Source organism: Pollachius pollachius (assembly GCF_949987615.1).
Source record: "Pollachius pollachius genome assembly, chromosome: 16".
NCBI lineage: Eukaryota > Metazoa > Chordata > Actinopteri > Gadiformes > Gadidae > Pollachius > Pollachius pollachius.
The window spans coordinates 7,501,295-7,518,763 of NC_136949.1; the positions used below are offsets into that span (position 1 = coordinate 7,501,295).

General features: G+C 48.1%; 1 protein-coding gene across 1 annotated transcript; it reads right to left on the minus strand.

Moving 5' to 3' along the window:
- Positions 1-8,715: 8,715 nt before the first annotated feature.
- LOC307087690 (estrogen-related receptor gamma-like) lies at positions 8,716-15,886 on the minus strand (the record flags this gene model as incomplete). Its single annotated transcript, XM_079753318.1, has 4 exons — positions 15,780-15,886; positions 14,703-14,885; positions 9,737-10,006; positions 8,716-8,960 (listed from the first exon to the last, which is right to left on the minus strand). The coding sequence occupies exons 1-4, from the start codon at positions 15,814-15,816 to the stop codon at positions 8,716-8,718; spliced, it is 735 nt and encodes a 244-aa protein (XP_079609444.1). The 5' UTR covers positions 15,817-15,886.
- Between the last annotated feature and the right edge of the window lie 1,583 nt (positions 15,887-17,469).

Here is a 17,469-nt window from a genome sequence, read left to right on the forward strand (position 1 = left end):
TCGCCATTCGTTTGACATTCATTGAGAGAAATGTCGTGGGAGCGGTGGTGGCGTGATGCGGGGATGGGTTTTTTCGTACATTATGTACGCACTGTTAGTCATTTAATTTAGCTGACGTTTTTAATCCAAAGCTACATTGAACGATTATTGTTCTTAGATGCATCCTTCACGAGCGGGGGGGGGGGGAGGATGCACAAGGATGCCTGCCAGTAGATTGGATTGGTGTTCGAACCCGGGACCTTTCATCTGTGGGTCAAAAGGCTGTTCTGCATTTAACACAGTGTTGATGGTGGTCACATTGAGTGGGCTGCGTGTGAGCAATAATAGGGGTTACACCCACACACACACAGACACACAGACACACACACATACACACACAAAGGGGGGGAGGGGGGGGGGGGAACCTTACCAGCCCGCTGTCGTGACCCCCCTGTACGTGGGGGTCCCACACGTCACTGTCCTCCGCCAGCGATTTCCCATCCAGCGCCTGGCTGACGCTACGGCGCAAGGAATTCTGGGAAGGAATATGGGCGGAGCCGTAGACGGTGGACACGCTGAGGACCCCGAGCTCTGACGGGGGGACCTCGCATTTGATATCCAGAGTCTCCTGTAAAGGATAAGGTCATAGTCACAGACGCTTTCTATCAAGAGTGTCTTAATGTACAGGTCCTGATTTGGCTGGAGGTTACAGCAGGACTCCTACCTCTGTGTGCATGGTGAAGCCCTTCAGCGTCACGTTGTTGAAGCCTGCAGTGTCGAACTGTATCACAAGGCAGACGGGGGGGGGGGGGGGGTTGGTTATCTCTTATCTCACTCTCTCTCTGCCTCTCTCTCTCTCTCTCGCGCGCGCTCTCGTCTACCTCTCTCTCTCTCTCTCTCTCTCGTCTGTCTCTAGTCTGCACTTTGACTATGCGCAGTGGAAGCCAAACCTTAATCGATTAACAAACCTTAATCGAAGCGAATGACGTATTGGGGAGACAACCTTAAAGTATTGAGGACTTTACGGTTGACCTCATGAGTCAGACTTGAGTGTGGCTCTGGTTGGCCGATTTGAACATCAGCACGTCATTCTGAAGAGTCTAGCGGAGGCTTCAGGCGTCACAACCATCCCCCAGGTACAGGTGTATCTCACCAGAACAGAGCTGCTGGGGGGGTACACCGCGATGCGGTTCCTCTTCTGCTGGGGGAGGGACACCAGCGGGGGTCTCTCCCTGGTGAACGGGGGTCTGCTCAGGGCCTGGAGACAGGAGGAGGAACTTGAGGACAAAACGATCGACTGCACAGCAAAACAAAGAATGGATTACAATTGATTCGATTCATCTGTAGATTGAGCGTTCTGTGATCAGCAAGTACACACACATCTACTTTGTTCTACTGGTACCATAAGTACTATACCTGCTAACCTCAACACCTTTTATACAGCAATACCATACACCAATACTAATAGAAGCAGTTTCTCTTTATATTTCAACATGAAAACCGTTAATGTATAGAGAAAAGGTGAACCATCGTATGGACGCTATCAACACTGGAACACAAGGAGAGCCTGTGCTTTAGTTAACTCTTCTATGAATTAAACATGCACTATGGCCGTGTTCCCATTAGCAGCTTCTAGTGGCTTGAGTTGTAGCTACAGCTACCATGTGTGGAGGGGGGGATAAAACCGCAGCCCCAGGACCCCTCCATTCCCCTCCCCCCCCCCCCCCCCTCACCTTCAGGACCAGCCCCAGGATCAGGGCCAGCACCACCAGGAACACGGCGGCCATCACCACCGCGAACCACAGCTCCTTGTGGACCGGCATCGGGGCCCCAGGGCCCCCCTCAGCCCGCTCATCGCTCCCCACTGAGACCCCTCCGGGGCCAGAGGAGGGTCCCGGGGGGTCTGTGGAGAGGGAGGGGGGGAGGGAGAGATGCAGGGGGGAGGGAGGGACATGGAGAAGGGGGAGGGAGGGACATGGAGGAGGGGGAGGGAGGGACATGGAGGAGGGGGAGGGAGGGACATGGAGAAGGGGGAGGGAGGGACATGGAGGAGGGGGAGGGAGGGACATGGAGGAGGGGGAGGGAGGGACATGGAGGAGGGGGAGGGAGGGAGATGGAGGAGGGGGAGGGAGGGACATGGAGGAGGGGGAGGGAGGGACATGGAGGAGGGGGAGGGAGGGACATGGAGGAGGGGGAGGGAGGGAGATGGAGGAGGGGGAGGGAGGGACATGGAGGAACGAGAGAGAGAAGATCAATTAATTGGAGAAGAAGGAATCGAAGAATAAATGTGAAAGAGGAGGACGAGGATGGGAAGGAGAAGAAGACAAATGCGTGGTCAGGATGAAAATCAAGGAACAGGAGGAGGAGGGAAAACGTGAGGGCACAATGTGATCAGAGAGTTACCGAGCGTTCATACGCTGTTGTTGTGGAAACAACAAACATTTAGTCCTGGCAGTTCCACCACCCGATCCATCCTGTCTTTACACATCTCCCGTGAAGTCTTGTTTGTATCAAGGAACGTTCAACATTCGATTATATTTGATCTACAAAGGAGTATCCACAGTAGCCGCCTGGTGCGTGGTGGTTAACCTGTATTGTGTTCAGGGCCTGCCCTGGGCCATAACAGGGACACCTTGGAGCGGTGCGGGGAAGAAAGGCGATCAGGCAATAAGGAGCACATGGTGCGGCCCATAAGGCTGTAACCGGACGCCACGCCGCCGCTGTGTGACGGGCCGTCCTGCTCGGGCCGCCCTGCTCACCGACACACCGACTATAACTCCAGAGGAGACCCCCCTGCTCTCGCGTTCTCCGTGGCTGCTCTGGTCTTCACCATGTGGGGGACAGGCTGGTGACTGGTACATATCCCACTATGATTCATAATGGAACGGTGTCAAGGCACCCGAATGGCGCTTTAGAATGTGCGTGACGACATGTTAAAGCGTCCCGTCAGTGCAGTTGATGGGGCGGAGCAGAGGGCGGGGTACGACAGCATGCTCTTTTGAATGAATGGGGGACTATGTATACGTGTGTGTGTGTGTGCGTGTGCGTGTGTGTGTGTGTGTGTGTGTGTTGATGGTGCCCCCCCCTCCACACAGACTCACCAACACTGGTCTCCGTGGTGGGGTCTTGGGCGCCCTCTCGCCGTGCGATGCATGGATCAGGGGAGGAGGTGGAGGAGGAGGAGGAGGAGGAGGAGGAGGAGGGTGGAGGTGGAGGAGGAGGAGGTGGAGGTGGAGGAGGAGGAGGAGGAGGGTGGAGGTGGAGTTGGAGGGTGGAGAGGAAGAGGACCCCCGGTGTCCGGCCTCCAGGCTCCGGGAGCACACACCTGTTCCCCCTATCAATATTTCACCACCCTCCGCTAGGAACTCTCGTTCACCCCCTCTGCTCCTCTAGGGGTCCGGAGGTACAGAGAACCTTCTGGACTGAACGCTGACCGGCCGGCCGACGGGCCGAATCTCCTGGACTCCCCTCCGGTCCAAATAGGTGCTCCTCTGGTAAGGGCGAGGGACAAAGAGAGTGCTGGGTGTCTGTCTCTCGCTCTCCTGCTCAGTTTCCCATGATCCCTTGCGCCTCATCCTCCTCCTTTGGCGGCGCCATGGCAACAACAGGTGTTGCAGGTGTCCGTTTACAAACGGGCGTGCGGTCAGGTACGTATCATTACGCTGATGCGGCGACGGTGTGTGTGTGTGTGTGGGTGAGTGTGTGTGTGTGTGTGTGTGTTTGTGTGGCTGCCGGCCCACATGATATGCTTCTAAGTCAAGAATTGTTTGTCTCTAAGATCACACACATTTATATAAGGTTTCAGGAAGGTTTCAAATTCACAACCTGATGGTAAAAGAAAATGTTGGAGTCAAATAATGTTTCCTTCCCATATCTTATTCATCTTTTTGCGGCGGATTTCTGTTATTCATTTGTCCATATTTTATAATGTACATTCATGCAGTCAGTAAAACAATTAATAGCGGTTAGTTGCATGTATACATTATACAACCACGAGGGGGCGCCAAGCAGCAGCCCTTTTGGGAGATTGGCAATCAGCTTTATCACTTGGAAGTCTCGTGTCGCTTATACGTTATACTTTATTAAGCGACCTACTCTTGACATCAGATCAGTCTTTGTGCTGAGGCCACGTCAACCTCATGTGTCTCTGTGAAATATCAGCCTTATTTTTATTCAAGGTTAAAAATATGAGATACATATCATAATAGCATATACCAGCATTATTAATTTAAAATATTTTCTATTCTATTCTACTCCATATTCTATTCTACCATATTCTTGGTGATCCCATAATTATATTTTAGTAATTCAATTAATAACTAAGATACCAATTCTAAATGTCTATAGCTTTCATTACTTTATAGGTTTAATATTGCACGTTGGCGAACTCCAAGACAATTAGCCTACTATTGGAGTAGGAGTAGGCCTACACTGCAAACACTGACACACTGAAACGTCTGAAAGGACCAGCGTTTTCCTTTTTTAGTTTGCTTCTGTGTTTTGAGCTTAATAATATGAAGGTCATGTCAATATCAAATCATAATGTCACGTCAAACCTGGCTGGGCCAATCACGCGTCCTCCTCGGACACATGGATTAAGATTCTCGGGGAATCCCTGACCTTTGACGACAGTGCACACGAGCCACTGAATTATGTATAAAGCCAGAAAAAGACTTTAATCTGAACATCTATGAGCAATCCGTTTCGTCTAACCTAAAAAACAACAAACTTTGTAGCGCTTTCAAACTGTAAATATTAAGCTACTTCAGCACATAAATAATATACGTTGTCTTTTTTTTTTTTTTGCTGTGAACCCCCCCCCCCCCCACACTTACATTAACAAACTACCCTATTTGATTTATATTTACAGAGGAGCGTGTGTAATAACCTAATCAGCATGCATACCCTCTGCTGCGACGAAGACTGGGGACAGTTATTTTATAGAGGAAGTGATCTCACTCCTGAGTGCCAGAATCAGTCCTTTTTTTTTTCCTTCCTCTTTTTTTTTTTTTACGGCCCATCTCGTGCCTCAGGCGCAATCCATCATTAAGAAGGGGGGGGGGGGCTGGAGAGACACAGAAGCTAGACACGCACTAACTCATTTACACAGAAGGGTGGTGGGGTTGGGGGGGAAGGAATTATTCACCATCACTAGCTCACTTACTGACGGCTGGTATGGTGGCAAAAAGAGAGAGAGAGAGAGAGAGAGAGAGAGAGAGAGAGAGAGAGAGAGAGAGAGAGAGAGAGAGAGAGAGAGAGAGAGGGGCCCCGTTTCTCGCCCATTACCCCACAACACCCCTTCTGTACTCACCACAGGTGGATAAGGAAGTTGGGCTGAAAGATAAGGTGCTAAAGAAGAGCTTGGAGTGTGGGTTTGTTTTTTACAGTCTTTTATCGGAGTGCATCTTTAGATTTCCTCCGTTCTTGTTCATTCCCTTTCCATGCCTTGTTCTGTCTTTTTTTTAATTCCTCTCCTCCTTTCCTGTCCCCTCCTCTGCTTCCTTCTCCTCTCCCCTCATGCATACACTGTCTGATTCTATAAACTCTAAATGCTGTGACAAAGACTTAGTAATAGCAAACAAAATCACGGGATGAAAAAAAACAACAACTCTTAACCAAATGATCGTATGTAATCTGCAGTGCATTAAAAACAAAGTACAACATAATGTATCCCATATCAGATTTAGATAGGAAAATTTAAATCTGCAAATGGAAAACTGTGCGCGTGTGAGAGGGAGAGAGAGAGAGAGAGAGAGCGAGAGAGAGAGAGAGAGAGAGAGAGAGAGAGAGAGAGAGAGAGAGAGAGAGAGAGAGCGAGAGAGAGAGAGAGAGAGAGAGAGAGAGAGAGAGAGAGAGAGAGAGAGAGAGAGAGAGAGCATTACTTAGGCCCTGGACTTAGGTGTGGTTGTGACGGTGTAGGCCTACCTAGCATGCACTGTTGGTATTAAATTCCTTATTTACATAGGCTATTTGTGTTCAGTAGATAGAAAAACATCAGCCTGCTTTGTTCCTACAATTCCGACTTAAACGGCCATCCAATTATTCACTGGAGCTCCTGGGTGATTTTACGACATCGTAGTTAAGAAGAAATTGGTCCATTTAAGTTACGTACGTGTGTGTCTTGAAACAAAGAGAGCCGTATTCTAAGGGTCTTAGTTTGCAGTAGTCCCAATTAAAAAAAAAATTAATAAGATACTTAATTCTCATTAAATTGTTTTATTTATGATTAGGTGTCACTTTATGGCTGACCAAGATCATCTCTACACATAAAGCTGTTAAACGTGTAATAATGATGTATATCTCACATGATGAATACCTCTACTGTGATTTACACCTCTTTATATAGGGATGAAGAAATACAGGAAGAGAGGGAGAGTAAAGTGATTAACACCTTTTTTTGAGATTATCCATATGAGAGAAAGAGAGAGAGAGACAGACAGAGAGAGAGAGAGAGAGATGGGGGGGAGAGATATTGGGGGGAAAGAGAGATTGGGTGGGAGAGAGAGAGGGTCTTGGGGTCAAAATTCCAATTTAATTGATGTTTCGCACTTTTAAATAATAATAAAACACTTTTCTGTTTTGGCCTCTTGCTGTAAAAGAAGTACAATGACCTTTGAACTTTGAACTGGGGTATCATCTTTATTGCCCAAGAATGCACCTGAGAATGGTACCATACACACGTCTCACCTGAACAAGGCTTAGTTGCATCTTTGAACATCATCTCTGTTGGCATTGGACTATATATATATATATGTATATATATATATATATATATATATATATATATATATATATTAATTGTGTATATCTATATATACATATATAAGTATACATCTATAAATATATAAACATAAATATATATATATATATATATATATATATATATATATATAGGTGTATATAGGTGTTTGAACCATCTCCACATAATATTGCTAGGTCACATATATTTTGTCACAAAAAAATATACACACGATAGTGATTCACTACCTTGCGCTAAAGAGCAAAAACTTAAACAGCTTAGATTTCAGAGTCCTTCTTAGTGAATTAATATTATGCTTATTCCCTTCATTTTGAACAGGTGCGTGTGTTTTCTTCATTTCGATTTATTCTCTTTTTTTTAAACACACAAAAAAACCCACAAAAAAACGAACACCCAGCAAAACAGATCGACAGAAAGGACCACCAGAGAACCCCCCACCCCCTGCCCCGCCCAAGCTTTATGGCTAAAAAAGGAAAGTAGTGCACCACATTGGGGATATAGTTTATCATACAAAAAAGACATCAAGCCTCTCAGAATTCAAGTTATATGGCAGCCATTTTACGTTGTTAGGGTTACAGCTATGGTTCTACGCACAACTTTACTACGACATAATGTTATCAATGTTATCAATATTATTATCTTTAGTATTATTGTTCAAGTAGTTAGTCCACTTATAGCTAAGTTGGTGAAAATGGTGATGGTATGGTGATGGTATGGTGATGGTATGGTGATGGTATGACAATGGCGGTGTGGGTTGGGGGTTAGTGCTAGGCAGCTAGCGATCAAGCTAATAAAAGCAAAATAACCTTTTTACATTTTACATTGTTTAAAAAAATCTTTGAGAGAGTTAGACTTGCTGTTGCTCAGAAAGGACAGATTATCAAAGAAAAATAATGCAGAAGTAAAAATAAAGAAATTAAATCAAATGCATTAAAGACTATTTTCTTTACAGCTGGATTACTGATGTATTTTAGTATTTTTCTTCCCTGAAAAAGTCTAATGGGCCCCTGCGCTTTTTAAATGAGATGTTACACTGAGATGTGAGATATTAGTGTCTAATATTAATCGTTCCCAACCGACATGTACGGTGAATGTTTGACACATAGTAAATGGAAATACAGCAACAATTATATATTTTTCTGTCATTACAGGCCAGGTTATTAGTTATCATTTGCTGGTATATTTCAAAATTAGTCTCAACTCTTTGGCAAGACTTACCTCTCCACACACTCAAATATTATTCTTCATATTATTATTATACAAAAGGAAAATATAAAAGAAAGAAGGCCCTCTAAAAGCACTAGAGTGGATGTTTGAACAGGCTTGAAGAAGGTTTCAATATAGAATAATCCATAAGGATCTTCAAGTATCAGGTCTTTTGACATAATAAGCTTTTCTTCAGGCATGTTACAATTGTAGACACCTACAAGAGGCCTCTGGTTTACAAGAGACCAGGTCTGTCCTATTTCAACCATGTGTTTCTATTTAGAGACGACTGAAAGAAACAAATGTACCTAACCGCAGCAAAGTCGGCCGAGTAAAGTGTCCGACGTAAAACTTCGGAAACCGCCAAAACTCCGGCCCCGAAGACCGTCACCACCGCGCTGAATATCTTCACTGCACCGTTTAAAAAATGTTCATTCGCATCTCAACTGGAGCAACCCATTAAAAAAAAAAAAAAAAAAATTGTTTCTAAAAAACAAAATGTCCGCCTGCTTCGGGTTTTCCCACCTCTCGAATCGACGCCTTCCTAAACTCAAAACAAGAGTCACGTTAAAACGCAAGCCAGCGAGAACCAAAACCCAGCCTCGCCCGCCCCCCCGGGACAGTGCACCCCCCAGTCTGCCTACGCACATCGGGATGGGGTGGGGGTGGGTGGGGGTGGGTGGGGGGGGGGGGGGGGATGGAGGGGGCGACGACCATGTGCCGTCGTCACATTGGAGGGGGGGGAGGGGGGGGGGGGGGGGGGGGGAGGGTCAGGCCTTCGCGTCCAGCAGTTCCAGGAACAGTTTGTGCATGGGCACGCGGCCGTCCTGCTTGATGCTGCAGAAGTGCTGGACTGCGCGGGCCGCCGTCTGCCGCAGCAGGGGGAGGGACATGATGAGCTTCCCCGCCCGCCGGGGATCCTCCGGGTGGCAGGACGCCTCCAGGTCCTGCAGGGCCGCGTGCAGGACGTCCTGCAGCCGCTGCACCGCCTCGCTGTCCTCGATCTGCATGGAGTCTGGGGAGGGAGAGAGAGAGGGGGGGGGGTGGGGTTCAACAGGGGGCTTAGTCATGGTTCAACGTCCACGCAGACGCTTCGACGCACTCGTGAACCTGTTTTGGTTCCAGTGAGTGGTTTTAGTGAGCGAACCGATCTCAGCGCTTGCCGCCTCGACGCAAGGTTAACATTTTTGGGAGGCGCACGTCAGGCCCGTGCGGTGGACGCAAGGAGGGTCCGCAAGGACGTTACGGGTCCGTAACGTCCTTGCGGACGTTACGGACCCGTAACGTCCGTTGCGTTGGGTCGACGTGAAACAATAACTGAGCCTTTAGTGAGCGCTACGGAGTTCACAGAGACAGGACGGACTAGATGCCAACCGGGGAGGAAAGAAGGGGGGAGACAGAGAGCGATGGATCAGAACGGACGTGTGTGTGTGTGTTAGCGAAGGATGTGTGTGTGTTTATAAGTTGGTAGGATGTATTTGGTAGGATGGGGTATTTGTGCCTTTATGGACAGGGCATTGAGAGAAGAACAAGGAACGTGGGTTGAAGGGAGAGAGAGCGGGGATGGAACATGCAGCATATAGGGCTGCAGGTCGGGAATCGAATCCTCATGGCTTTGAATGGATCAACCTAAGTAAAGGCCTCGGTTCCAAAAGGAAATCTAACCTGGCATGGCACCTTTCACAAATCGTTCATCTCACAAGAGGCACATTAGGCAGCTGATGAGAGACAGAGAGACGCAGGTACACAGAGATAAACGTAACGGCCACTGATCTGATCTGTGTGACGTACCTGAGTTGGCGAGCGCGATGGCTTTGAGCACCACAAACTCGGGCTTCTCCAGGCCCAGGGCCTTGTACTTCTTCACCAGCTGCAGCACCGAGTTGTTGAGGTCCAGCAGGCCGGCCAGCTTGGACTGGTCCTCGTCCATGACGTAGTCCTCGGCGTACACCAGCCGGTCCTCCAAGGTCAGCGAGCGGAACACCACGCGCAGGATCAGGATCTCCATCCAGCCGCTCTGTAGTAGACTCATCTGGTCTGCCAGGGACAGGGAAGGGAAGCCTATAGAAACGGGGATCAAGATAAAGAGAGATTTGTTGAGTATTTTCGGTCCAAAAGACAAAGATGAGTGGAACGTGAAACAGCGGGACCAACGCGGAGACGTGGCGAAGGACAGGCAAGCGTAATTGTGTTTCAATTAACCTTCCCGTTTTAATCGGGTTTCACTCTGTATTTATGATACAATCCATTAAATATAGAGCGTTCGGTGAGGCGGCAAGCTGTGTTTGACATGGTGATTGGCCAATGACTGGTAGGGAAAGACTGTGCCATTTACAATTACACCAGTAAGCGGGGGGCGATAGATAGTTAGATAGTTCATTACTCTCAATTTCCTATAGGAATATAATGACTCTGTGATAAGGCTGGGTTGCCACGCAGACATATGTGAAATAAAGGCGCGGATACGGGGACCGCAGAGTGGTTTTTACCCGGGACTCTGGGACATACCAAGGCAGCCATTTAATTGCCAATTACAATTACCTCACGCGGAGATATGATGAAAAGCACTCAAGTGCCCACATGCATGAACGATTGAGGGCGTGCACACGCACACACACACACACACACACACACACACATCGCCCCCCACTCACACACATGCACACGCACACAACCAATCATAATTAAAGAGACAATTTTACAGAGGAAGAGCAGGAGGAGGATGAGGATAAGGGGCGGGGAGCATTTTTATTTTTGACACCCTCATTGATTGTTATCTGGATCTGAAGGTATTTTACAATCGCCATGGGAACGCCCCGGGCGCCTTTCTCCCTCTTATCTATCCCTGATTGATTGGAATCACTGTCTGTGTGCTTTCATTAGTCAATAGGGATCAGTATAATGACACCGAGAGATCAATCACTCTAAGTGTAAGTGTGGGTGTGTGGGTGTGTGTGTCTGTCTGTGTGTATGGATGATGGTGGTGTGTGAATTTGTGGGTGTGTCTTAGTGTGCCTGTGAGCTTCTGTGTTCCTGATGGTGTGTGCGCATGTGTGTGTGTGTGTGTGATTGTGTGTGGATGATGATGATGGTGTGTGTGTGTGTGATTATGTGTAGATGATGATTGTGTGTGTGTGTGTGTGTGTGTGTGTGTGTGTGTGTGTGCGTGTGTGTCTGTGTGTGCGTGTGTCTGTGTGTGTGTGTGTGTGTGTGTGTGTGTGTGTGTGTGTGTGTGTGTGTAAATCTATTGATAGATTATGGAAACAACACCCACAGCTTCTCAGTGTCAGAGCGCTGGGAGACGACAAGATTGACGAGACTCACAGCGGGCGCCATGTGGGGCCGTGGAGGAGCCAGTGTTGTTGTGTCCATGTTGGTTAGGTCACACACAAACACACACACACACACAATCGCGCACACACACAAACACACCCAAGACAACAGGCACACATACACCTCACACACTTACACCCAAACGCACGCATGTCACACTCTCTCTCACACACACACACACACGTACACACGCAAACAAACACACACACAATAAAACAGGCACACATACACCTCACACACTTAGACACACACACACACACAAACACACGCTCGGGTCACACTCTCACACACAAACACATATCAAATACAAACACACACACAAACACAGGCAAACATACCAACACACACACGCATTAACACAATCTCTGTCACACACTCTCTCACACACACACACACACACACGTACACACTCACACACACCCACGTGCACCCAAAAGTGACAGTCGCGGTACGAAGCAAACCAAAAAAGGACAAAGCACAGTGGCCGGTCGGCCTTTAGCCAGCTCATCTGCCGGCACGGCCCCCCCGTCTTCAGTCCTCATCACCGTCAATCGGCCCTGATGGGGATGGATGGAGGGGTGGGGGCCCGCCCCAACATGCTCACCTCCCCCTGGGCTACAGGACTCAGAGCCAGGGCCTATTAGCCCCCTGGCCCCTGCTCCTCTCGGGGGCCCCAGTGGACGGGCGCGCGGCCCTGTCCTCTGCCACTCATCCAGAGCCGATGTGACACGGCCATTACGCTGCCAGGAGAAGGGGGGCCGTCTTTTTTTATTTCAACACACACTATAAGTCCCCCCATCCTTTATCTCCACCCTGAATCGTCTCTTGTTCAGGTCATCCTCCTCTTGCTCTTGTTCTCCACAAAATAACGCCTCGTCCCATCCTTTCATCTGTCTTCATTCCCTGGACCGTCGTTAATGTTCTTACTTAGGTCTCTCCATCCTATACTTTGATTTGATCTTCTCTCTCTCTCTCTCTCTCTCTCTCTCTCTCTCTCTCTCTCTCTCTCTATCTCTCCCTCTCTCTCCCTCTCTCTCTCTCGCTCATTCCACTTTCTACGGGTTAGTTCTCAAAGGCTTAGGCTTGGTCAGTTATGTGTTCCTCCATTTTCTTCTCTATGTGTTTCCCTATCTGAGTATCTCCATGTGTTTCGCTATGTGTTCCTCTTTGTGTTTCTCTACCAATATCTCAATGTGTCTCTCTACCAGTATCTTTATCTGTTTCTCTATGTGTTTCTCTACCAATATCTCCATGTGTCCCTCTCTGTGTTCCTCTGTGTGTCTCTCTACCAGTATCTCCATGTGTTCCTCTGTGTGTCTCTCTACCAGTATCTCCATGTGTTCCTCTCTGTGTTCCTCTGTGTGTCTCTCTACCAGTATCTCCATGTGTTCCTCCATGTGTTCCTCTGTGTGTCTCTCTACCAGTATCTCCATGTGTTCCTCCATGGGTTATCATCTGTGTCTCGATGCCTCCGGTGGGTCTCTGCTGTGCTCGGACTTCAAGCGCTCTGGCAGGCTGACACTCCACTGGCAAACACTGACTACAAATACACCCCGTCCATCGCGCCGTGTTTGTCTAGCGTGCTGACAGTGAGCCCATCAGACTGAGGCCGGGGGAGAGACAGGTCCTGCCTGGAGGGGATGGTGGGGGTGGTGGTGGTGGGTTGGGTTGGCAATAGAGGCGCCGAGGACGGAGCTCACACGCCAACGCACGCTCTCACACACACACACACACACACACCCTCATGCATACAAATAGGACGCACGTATATTACCCGGGATGTTGTAAGTTTACTCATTCAGTCGCCTCTACACACACAGACGGGCACATACACACACGCACATACATATAGACACACACAAACACACAAAGACACAATATATTTATAGAAACTAGGAACAAGGAAAAACACAGGGACACTAATCCCAGAAACTATCCATGTAAGTTTACTCAATTAGTCGCCCACACACACAGAGACACACACACAGACACACACACACACACACACACACACACACACACACACACAAATGCACACGCACATACACCTGCTTTGTTTGTATTGTAAGCATTCCAGAGACAAGGCATCAACAGAAAGCCCAGGTGTTGCCGTGGTGATGTTTGGGGTGTGAACATGGCGTGCTGATAAAGCAGGCGGCGGTGGGGGGAGAGGTAATGTAATGTACCTGCGCCTGTTTACACAGTCATTGGTTTATAGAGCTTTTCTTTGGAGTTATCTGAGTACAGGGTTCTTTAGAAAGCACACGCAATGGCCCAGATAGTCCACGACTCACACACACGCGCACACACCTACACACACACACACACACACACACACACACACACACACAGACACACACACACACACGTCTAGCTGTGGGCTAACTTCCCCCTGACTCACACAGCTGGCTCTCATGGGGGATGTCGACACACTGTCACTTTAATCCTCTGATAGCGTTCTTTTTATACAGCTTCACAAAAGACTCTCAGGCTGCATGTCAAAAACACACCCAGCGCATCAGACTGGGTGTGTGAAGCCCATGAAACAACCACACACTACTCGATCAATTCTACCCTCCTTGTAATCGATTTTATTCGTGACATTTTTTATTTATTACATTATTATTGCGTTTGTTACACCGGCCTCAGGCGAGATATCAGAGTTAAACATATGCCTGGCCGTTCCGAAGTGTAGACAGGATGGGATTATTTTCATTTTGGGATTGGGTAGCGTGCAGAAATGGGATGAGCGCAAGGAACTTATCAGCGGAAAAGAGATGTAGCTCGGTGCCAATAGGCTTTCAGTGGTTCTGACCCAGCTGGCTACAGTCGGGAACATGCCCTAAAGTCCATCACTCACACCCCTGCTCACCAGACACGCTTGACCGAGGTCATGCATAGAGCCACGGACACTCACGCACACACCCGCACACATTCACACACACACGCACACACACTCGATGATTGACAGAGAAAGGTGTAGCGTGAGAGTTTCCCTAACACATGGCGCACCAATCCCTCCATTGAGCTGATTAGCGTCATGATTGAAGCTGTGTGCGTGCGTGTGTGCGTGCGTGTGTGCGTGTGTGTGAAAGTGGCTGTCTGTACATGTGGCTGTGTGTGAATAGGTGTATGTGTGTGTGGCAGCATGTCTGTGAGTGTGCGTGTGCGTGTGTGTGTGTGTGTGTGTGTGTGCATCTCTATGTGCGTATGTGTGTGTATGTTGGAGCATGTCTATGTTTGTGCGTGTGTGTGTGTGTGTGTGCATCTCTATGCGTGTGTGTGAATGTCTGCGCGCGCCTGTGCGCACCTCTGTGTGAGTTTGTGTTTGTGTCGGCCAGTGCCCAACAGATCTTGTCCCTGGTACGGAGAGCGAGCGAGATCGGGCGAGAGACTACGCCAGCGGACACGGAGGCCTCCGTACCTGGGATGTGCTTGGCCCAGCCGATGTTGACCACCAGCTCGCGGTCGGCCAGGTCACACAGCGTGGTCAGGGCCTTGATGTCGCTGTCGGGCACCGTGGGGTCCGGCATGGCGAAGATCCCCTCCGGCTCGGCCACCAGCAGCAAGGAGACCACCTTGTTCTCCCCCACCCCGCCCAGAGAGTCTGAGGGGAGGAAGGGGGAAAGAGGGTGGGTGGGGTGAGGGAGGAGGGGGGAGGGGGGAGAGAGGGTGGGGAGGTGAGGCAGAGAGAGAGAGAGAGGGGGGGGGGGAGAGGGTAGAAAGGGAGAGGGTGAGGAGGTGAGGCAGAGAGAGAGAGAGAGAGAGAGAGAGAGAGAGAGAGAGAGAGAGAGAGAGAGAGAGAGAGGGTGAGAGGGTTGGGGAGAGAGGGAGAGGGTGAGGAGGTGAGGGAGAGAGAGAGCGAGAGGGGGGGGAGAGGGTAGAAAGGGAGAGGGTGAGGAGGTGAGGGAGAGAGAGAGGGTGAGAGGGTTGGGGAGAGAGGGAGAGGGTGAGGAGGTGAGGGAGAGAGAGAGCGAGAGGGGTGGAGAGAGGGAGGGGAGTGATTGATAGAGATCGAAAGGGGTTCAGGGGGGGAAGAAGAGGGAGAGAGAGAGGCAGAAATAGATTTGAAACATAAGATGGAGGAAGAAGGAATAGAAGAAGAGGAGGGAAGAAGACCAACTGTTATCAATGATGAAGACCTAGACAAGTTGTCATCTAGCGCAGTAGAACTCAAACAGGGTTATGCGTTCCCCTAGGGGATCTTTAGATCAACTGCAGGGAGTTATATACATATATATATATATATATATATATATATATATATATATATTTATTTTTTTTTTGGGTTCTTTCTGTTGCTTCATAATTGGTTAAATATTTACCCCTCAAGAAAATTGAATAAAATATGAACACTGATGTACAAGTTTGTTAAAACTTCCCAAGGAATGACCAAAATCCTTGGGGCCGATGCCTCTCCATAAAGTAAGCATTTGCTTAGTTTAGAATTTGTTTCAGTATTGTACTTGTGATGGCCATTCATAAAAATAGTGACACTCACAGCTCTTCTTCTGTGGTAGGCCGTTCTGGGGGTTCATGTAGGGGCTGTTCTCAGCATCAATCCGTCGCTTGTACTTCTGTCTGCCCCCCCGTACCCGGTCCAGACGCACGCCTGGAGAGAACCGCACACACAGTTTAACACTTCAGAACCGCGGAACCGGCTTTAGCTGTACGGGCCACTGGTAAAAAACCCTTTTAAACAGTTTAGCTCTACAGGCAACTGGTAAAGAACCCTTTAAAACTGTTTAGCTGACCAGGCCACTGGTAACGAACCTTTAAAACAGTTTAGCTCTACAGGCCACTGGTAACGAACCTTTAAAACAGTTCAGCTCTACGGGCCACTGGTAAAGAACCCTTTAAAACTGTTTAGCTGACCAGGCCACTGGTAAAGAACCTTTAAAACAGTTCAGCTCTACAGGCCACTGATAAAGAACCTTAAAAACAGTTCAGCTCTACAGGCCACTGGTAAAGAACCTTTAAAACAGTTCAGCTCTACAGGCCACTGGTAAAGAACCTTTAAAACAGTTCAGCTCTACAGGCCACTGGTAAAGAACCCTTTTAAACAGTTTAGCTGTAAAGGCCACTGGTAAAGAACCTTTTAAAACAGTTTAGCTGTAAAGGCCACTGGTAAAGAACCTTTAAAAGAGTTCCGCTCTACAGGCCACTGGTAAAGAACCTTTAAAACAGTTCAGCTCTACAGGCCACTGGTAAAGAACCCTTTTAAGCAGTTTAGCTGTAAAGGCCACTGGTAAAGAACCTTTTAAAACAGTTTAGCTGTAAAGGCCACTGGTAAAGAACCTTTTAAAACGGTTTAGCTGTAAAGGCCACTGGTAAAGAACCTTTTAAAACAGTTTAGCTGTAAAGGCCACTGGTAAAGAACCCTTTAAAACAGTTTAGCTCTACAGGCAACTGGTAAAGAACTCTGTAGACACACTTTAGCTGTTCAGACCGGTAAACAAGGAACTTTTTCTATTTTTCCAGTTCATTGGTACAACATGAAGGTCATATCATACACAGCCTGGACGAAACTTGTGATTACATGTCTACTTGAAACTTGAGTGTGTGTGTTCTAGTAATTGTAAAACACACATATGGTTTTGAGATTATGAATGCTTTTGGAGCAAGTTCGTACTGCAAAACCTGTTTTATGCGGGCCAATTTAAATTGATATGAAGAGTATTGTAATCTAGTTAGTAATGTCATGGATTAAAATATGGTAATTCGTTTGGTAACAGATGCGTGTGGATGTAAATAAGCAGGATCCACATTTAATCAGTGTAAAACTGCACAAACAAACACACACACAGACAGACACACACAGACACACACACATACCATCACACAAAGAGGAATGTGAGGGCGGCAAATGACAATTGGCGGTCACTTAACAAGCGTTGTGGTAACGCCGTCGCCATGGCAGCGGTGATTTAACTGTTAAAGCAAGGGTGAGGCGGCAGAAGGGAGGTGGAGGGGGTGGAGGTGGTGGTGGAGAGGATGGGGGGAGGGGCGTTTGTAGGAGGAGCAGCACAACATGATTGGATTCAGGTCGTAATTCATTCCCATGGTCACACACGCATAATAATGCAGATACACACACACACACACACACACACACACAGACACAAGGACACACACACACATGTGCACACATGCAAGCTCAAACAAAGATACACAAAAAAGGACACAAGCAC